A 6,541-nucleotide genomic window follows, 5' to 3' on the forward strand; every position below is an offset into this window, starting at 1 on the left:
TCTGGAGACAACAGATGCTGGAGAGGATGTGGAGAAATAGGAACACTTTTACATTGTTGATGGGAGTGTAAATTAGTTCAATCATTGTGGAAGACAGTGTGGCAATTCTCCAAGGATCTAGAAATAGAACTACCATTTGACCCAGCAATCCCATTACCGGGTATATACCTAAAGGATTATAAATCATTCTATTATAGAGACACATGCACACGTATGTTCATTGTGGCACTGTTTGCAATAGCAAAGACTTGGAACCAACCCAAATGCCCATCAATGATAGACTGGACAAAGAAAATGTGACACATATACACCATGGAATACTATGCAGCCATAAAAATGGATGAGTTCATGTCTTTTGTAGGGACATGGATAAAGCTGGAAACTATCATTCTCACCAAACTGACACAGAACAGAAATACAAACACTGCATGTTCTCTCACTCATAGGCGGATGTTGAACAATGAGAACACATGGGCATAAGGATGGGAACATCATACACTGGGGTATGTTGGGGGGTGGGGGGCTGGGGAAGTACAGTGGGTGGTGGGGTGGTTGAGGAGGGATAACACTGGGAGAAATGCCTGATGTAGGTGTTGGGGGATGGAGACAGCAAAACACCATGGTATGTGTATACCTATGCAACAATCCTGCAAGATCTGCACATGTACCCCAGAACTTAAAGTACAATAAAAAAAAAAGAAAGAAAATTTATCTTAGGAATATGTAAATCATCTCCACATTTGCTCCATTCTTAGATGATAGATACCATTGAAAGATTTCACTGAAGAGATGACTTTTCCAAATAAATTAGGGATTAGGGCATTGGGGTGGTGGGAGAGAAGAAAGGGCACTGTTGATTGGAAGACCATTCCAGGCACAGGACAGGGAGTCTGGAGAATGGAAAGAGCACATCCAGGATCTATAGTTGTGGAAACATCAGACAGGGATAGGAGGAGAACATCAGAAAATAAGATCCAAAACCATGATTCTATGGCTTTTTGAATCAATTAAGGCAGAATTATATTATTTGGACACATTTTCTTTTATCAGTTCCCTTTCCATGCATTTCTTTTTTTTGCTGGCATCAGCATGAACAGGAGTAATCATCCTACATTCTTTGCTTTACTGTCACTAGAGTTTAAAATGTAGAGGAATAGTTTCTCCCTAACATTTCTAGTTAAATCCTTATTCCAGAACTAGAGTTTTTAGAATTCCCAGAGAAGAATCCTGGACTTATGGTTAGACTGCTGTGGTTCAAATTCTGTTTGTGCCACTTCTTGGCTTTATGATACCTAATGAGGAATTCACTTCTCAGAGCTTTCTTTTTTTCATTCCTGAAACATGATGATTATAGATCAAATGGCTCTTCTTAAATAGCTAATGGTCATGGACTACTTTGTTTATAATAAAGCAGAATACCAGCTATTAATAATTATCTTAATTAGTAATTTGATATAGGCAAAGAAGTTCCTACTTTCCTCTGTAACAGTTATTTTGTGATTGTAAACTCCATCACAGCATGCCAGAAGTCATCTATTCGGAAGTGATCCACCAAAATTGTCCCACAAACTTGTTAATCTTGTATCCTTAAGGAGAGAGAAGTTTTCTGACACTGCAGTCTGCTTCTCATTGCTTTACCACTATTATGCTCTATTTCTATTTAAGAGAACCCCAGTTGTATCTTACAAAGATTGATTGTAGGCTATAGATGTAGCCTACAGATCTGGTCATAGTGTAATCATTACTGAGAGTCGGGAATACTGATAGTGATAGAAATATTGCACATCTGTATGTTTACACTGGTTCTTTTATGTTTTTCAGATTGCACTCCATCACATTGCCACTGTGGAGAAGTTACCCATCACTAGTCTGGGCTGTCCCCTAACACTCCGCTGCAAGAACTTCCGGGTGGCCCATTTTGTCTTAGACTCTGACCTTGTGTGCCATGAGGTTTATATTTCACTACTCAAGCTTTCTCAGCCAGGTAGCTATGATAGTATTTTTATCTAAAACCATTTTAGTATTTTTCCAAAATGGCATAATGGAAAGATCAGGGCTATGGAGTTAGAGCAGGGTTTGGATCTGGGCTCTACCACTTACTAGCTCCATGATATTTGGGAAAGTTATAGAACCTCTGAACTCATTTTCTTTACCTGTAAAAGTAAGGAGAGTAAAAGCTCTCCAAGGGGGTTGTTTTGAGCCTTGAATACCTTCATGTATTAGTATATAGTAAATGTTTAATAGATATTTTCTTCTTTCTCCCTCCCTACTTTTAAGTATCAACTTGTGAATTTTTCCTCAGTTCAGGAAGAAAGACTGCTTTGGAACAAAATTTGTTTCCTGTTGTCCTGCAGGCTGTTTGACCCACAATTTCCGCCCCTACTTTCAATTGCAACTAGAAGACTGAGGCAGTTCATCAGAGTCCTCATTAATATAGAACTTAATGCTTCCTCCAGCCTCACCCTTTAATTCTCCAGCCTACAACCTTAAGCTATTAACCATCAGCTTCCTCTGATTTTAGTCTTTGATTTTAATCAGGCTCTTACATTTTCTCTCCCATTTTTCCCCCTTTGCCCAGAATAATTCCTCAATATTTGCTGATTTTTATTGACAAAATTACCTGCTGGATGGCCCAGCATTTTATAAGTCTCTGATAGGCTCCATTCATCTCTGGAGAAGTGGTTGCCACATAAATCGGTCAAATGAGTTATTTGATTGCGTGCTGTATCTTGTGAAGGGAGGAAGCAGGACTGACAGAGAAAAGAGAGGAAGTGGCCATTTGTAAGTCAGAAGTTGCTGTTGGCCTGACAAGTAGAATACAAAAACACTGTTAAAGTTGTGTAACATGTTACAATAAGCAGTACTTTTGGGACATGGGGGCCCAGTTAAAAACTTTTGGTAAGGACTCCTTCCCTAACATGTGAAACCCTGAAGCGTCAGTTCAGTCAACTATCCAGCATTCTTTGTAATAGGAAGCCAGGCAGAAAGATCCCACTTTGTGTTGATACCACAAAAAATTAAAACTTTTTTTTAAAAGAAGAACCCAAACAATACTCCAGGTTTTAATTCCTTACATAAAGGCAAACTTGCATACACCACAGTCCTTTTCTGGGACTGTCTGACAAAACATTCCCTTTGGGAAAAGGAAATCTAGCCTTTATTTGCATTGTTTGATGATCTTTAGGTTTCATTCATCATTTTGTTCCCCATGCCTACCTCTCTTCTCCAGCATTACCTGAAGATCTTTATGCTTTTTCTTACAATCCCAAATTCTCAAAAGAGATGAGGGAAAGTGGATGGAGACTGATTGACCCAATATCAGACTTTGGGCGTATGGGAATACCCAACAGATACTGGACTATAACAGATGCCAACAGAAACTATGAGGTAATTTTGTCCTTGTTGTTTTCCTTTTGGTGCATTTAATTAAAATGGCAGAATATCAGAAAACAAGATTTTGAAAAAAGAGAACTTACTCATAATCTCTTTCTCCTTTTCATTCAACATTCGGCCATTCAACAAACATTTATTGAGTATCTACTGTGCAGTAGGCACTGAGTAAGAGATTTCATGGCCTAAAACATAGGGTTCTATGGGAGCATAGGTGCAGGACAAGAAAATCAGTCTAGGAAGCCAGAAATAGCCTGATGCTTTGGAGAATAACCTTGTGAAGACTAATTTACTTTTAGCATTTTAAAAATTGTTAATTATTATGAATACATAATAGTTGTACATATTTATAGGGTACATGTGATTTTTTATACAAGCATACAATATGTAATGATCAGATCAGGGTAATTGAGGTATTCGTCACCACAAGCATTTATCATTTGTGTTAGGAGCATTCCAATTCCATTTTCAGTTATTTTATTATTATTATCTCTAGTCATCCTGTTGTGCTACTGAATACTAGATCTTATTTCCATTTATCTAAATGTATTTTTGTACCTGTTGAGGATCTTCTCTTTACCCCCCAACTCTACTACCCTTACCAACCTTTGATAACCATCATTCTGCTGTCTCTATGAGTTCTTTTTTTTTTTTTAAGCTCCTACAACATGTGAGTGAGATTATGCAATATTTGTTGTTCCAAATGATAGGATTACATTTTTTTTATGGATGAATAATATTCCATTGTGCATATAGACCACATTTTCCTTTTCTTTCCTTTTTGTTTTTTTGAGACAAGGCCTTGCTCTGTTGCCCAGGGTAGAGTGTAGTGGCATGATCACAACTCACTGTAGCCTCGATCTCCTGGGCTCAAGTGGTCTTCCCATCTCAGCCTCTCATGTAGATGGGAGCACAAGCACCCACCACCATGCCTGGTGAATTTGTTTCATTTTTTTATAGAGATGGCAGTCTTGAACTCCCAGGCTCAAGCAATCCTCCCTCCTTGGCCTCTCAAAGTGCTGGGATTATAGGAATGAACCCCTACTCCCCGTCAATAGTGGCTGTACTAATTTACATTCCTACCAATTGTGTATGAAAATTCCCTTTTCTCCACAACCTCACTAGTATCCATTATTGCCTTTTTGATAAAAGCCATTTAACAGGTGAGATGATACCTCATTGTAGTTTTGGTTTGCATCTCTCTGATGATTATTGATGTTGAGCATTTTCTCATATACTTGTTGGTGTTCTTTTGAGAACTATCTATTTAGATCTTTTGTCTATATTTAATTGAATTATTTGTTTTTATTCTATTGAGTTGCTTGGGCTCCTTATGTTTTCTGGTTGTTAATCCATTGTCAGATGGGTAATCTGCAGATATTTTCTCTTATTCTGTAGGTTGTCTTTTCACATTGTTGGTTGTTTCCTGTGTCATGGAGAGTTTTAGCTCAGTGTTATCCCATTTGTCCATTTTTTCTTTGGTTGATTGCATGTGCTTTTGAGGTCTTACTTGAGAAGTCTTTGCTCAGACCAACATTCTGAAGTGTTTCTCCATTGTTTCTTCTGCATATGGATGTCCAGTTTTCCCAGAACCATTTATTGAAGAGAATCCTTCCCCCAAATATTTGTTCTTGGTGCCTTTGTTGAAAATGACTGAACTGTAAACGTATGGATTATTTTTGAGTTTCTCTCCTAATTTATACAGGAGGAGAGGGAAAGAGGTCAGGAAGTGAGGCCTTATCATGAAGACAGTTGAGAGCCACAAGAGTATTTACACTTGGAAGTAACATATGTATATTTGTCTTTTAGAAAGATAACTGTTAATAGTGTGGAGAATTGGTTTGCTGGAGCTAAGAATGCAGGAGAATGATATGTGAAGTTATGAGAACTTGAACTAAGGTAATGGCTGCAAATGGAGAGAAGGAGATGGTTTTAAAATATATTTAGGTGGTAGAGTTGAAAGCAACTGGTGACAGATCAAATGTGCCTAGAAAAGTAGAGGAGTTTACTATGCATCCCAGCTTTCCTGGTTTCTGGCATTGATGACCAATGAGTAGTAGTGATGTTGACAAAGATAAGGACCACAAGAAGAGGAACAGATGGTATCTTCAATTTTACACTTGACTTCAAAGTGATTAAACAGATAACAAGAATTTGATTTCAAGCATTTGGGTCTGGATCTCAAGAAACAGCTTTGGGCCAAATGTGGACCTCTAAGAATGTGTTAGAGGTTCCAAAGACTGTTCCTCAGGTTTTGTGATTTACTAGGAAAATTCATAGGACTCAGCGTATAGTCATATTTATGATTATGATTTATTATAGTGAAAGGATATAAAGCAAAAATCAGCAAAGGGAAAAGGTTCAGGGGACAAAGTCGAGAAAACCAGGAACAAGCTTCCAGAGTCCTCTCTCACTAGGACACACTGAATTCCTCCAGCAACAAATCGTAACAACACTTATGAAATGTTGTCTACCAGGAAGCTCATTAGAGACAAAGTGCTCAGGGCTGCTATTGGGGCCTGCCCACATAGGCATGTTCTGCCTAGTATATGCCAGAATTCCAGATCCCCAGAAGGAAAGCAGGTATGCAGGATAAGCCACATTGTTTGCACAAACAGTTTAAGCACAATTCAAGTAGGCTATTCTAAGGGTAGTGAGATGGTTAATATTGTCAACTTGATTGGACTGAAGTATTGTTTCTGGGTGTGTCTGTGATGATATTACTAGAGGGGAGATTAACACTTGAGTCAATGGACTGGGAGAGGCAGAGCCACCCTTAATCTGGGCGGACACCATCCCCTTGGCTGCTAGCGCAGCTAGAAAAAGCAGGCAGAAGAAAGTGGAATGAGCAGACTTGCTGAATCTTCCGATCTTCATCTTTCCCCCGTGCTAAATGCTTCCTCCCCTCGAACATCAGACTTCAAGTACTTCGGCTTTTATATTCTTGGACTTACACTAGTTAGTGGCTTGCCAGGGGCTCTTGGGCCTTCGGCCACAAACTGAAGGCTTCACTATCGGCTTCCCTACTTTTGAGGTTTTGGGACTCCAACTGATCCACTACTGTCTTTCTTGCTCCTCAACTTGCAGACAGCCTATCGTGGGACTTTACCTTGTGATCCTGTGAGTCAATTCTACTTAATAAACTCCCTTT

The 6,541-nt window shown here is 38.9% G+C and overlaps 1 protein-coding gene across 2 annotated transcripts in view; it reads left to right on the plus strand.

The window, feature by feature from the left end:
* MTMR8 (myotubularin related protein 8) overlaps positions 1-6,541 on the plus strand; it is a 142,505-nt gene that overhangs the window by 42,897 nt on the left and 93,067 nt on the right. For both annotated transcript variants that reach the window (XM_037732667.1, XM_017512151.2), the window contains exons 3-4: positions 1,822-1,984; positions 3,230-3,387. In XM_037732667.1, coding sequence (XP_037588595.1) covers positions 1,822-1,984; positions 3,230-3,387 — 321 coding nt within the window. The remainder of the gene's footprint in view (positions 1-1,821; positions 1,985-3,229; positions 3,388-6,541) is intronic.

The sequence above is a fragment of the Cebus imitator genome, unplaced genomic scaffold (assembly GCF_001604975.1).
Source record: "Cebus imitator isolate Cc_AM_T3 unplaced genomic scaffold, Cebus_imitator-1.0 Scaffold463, whole genome shotgun sequence".
NCBI lineage: Eukaryota > Metazoa > Chordata > Mammalia > Primates > Cebidae > Cebus > Cebus imitator.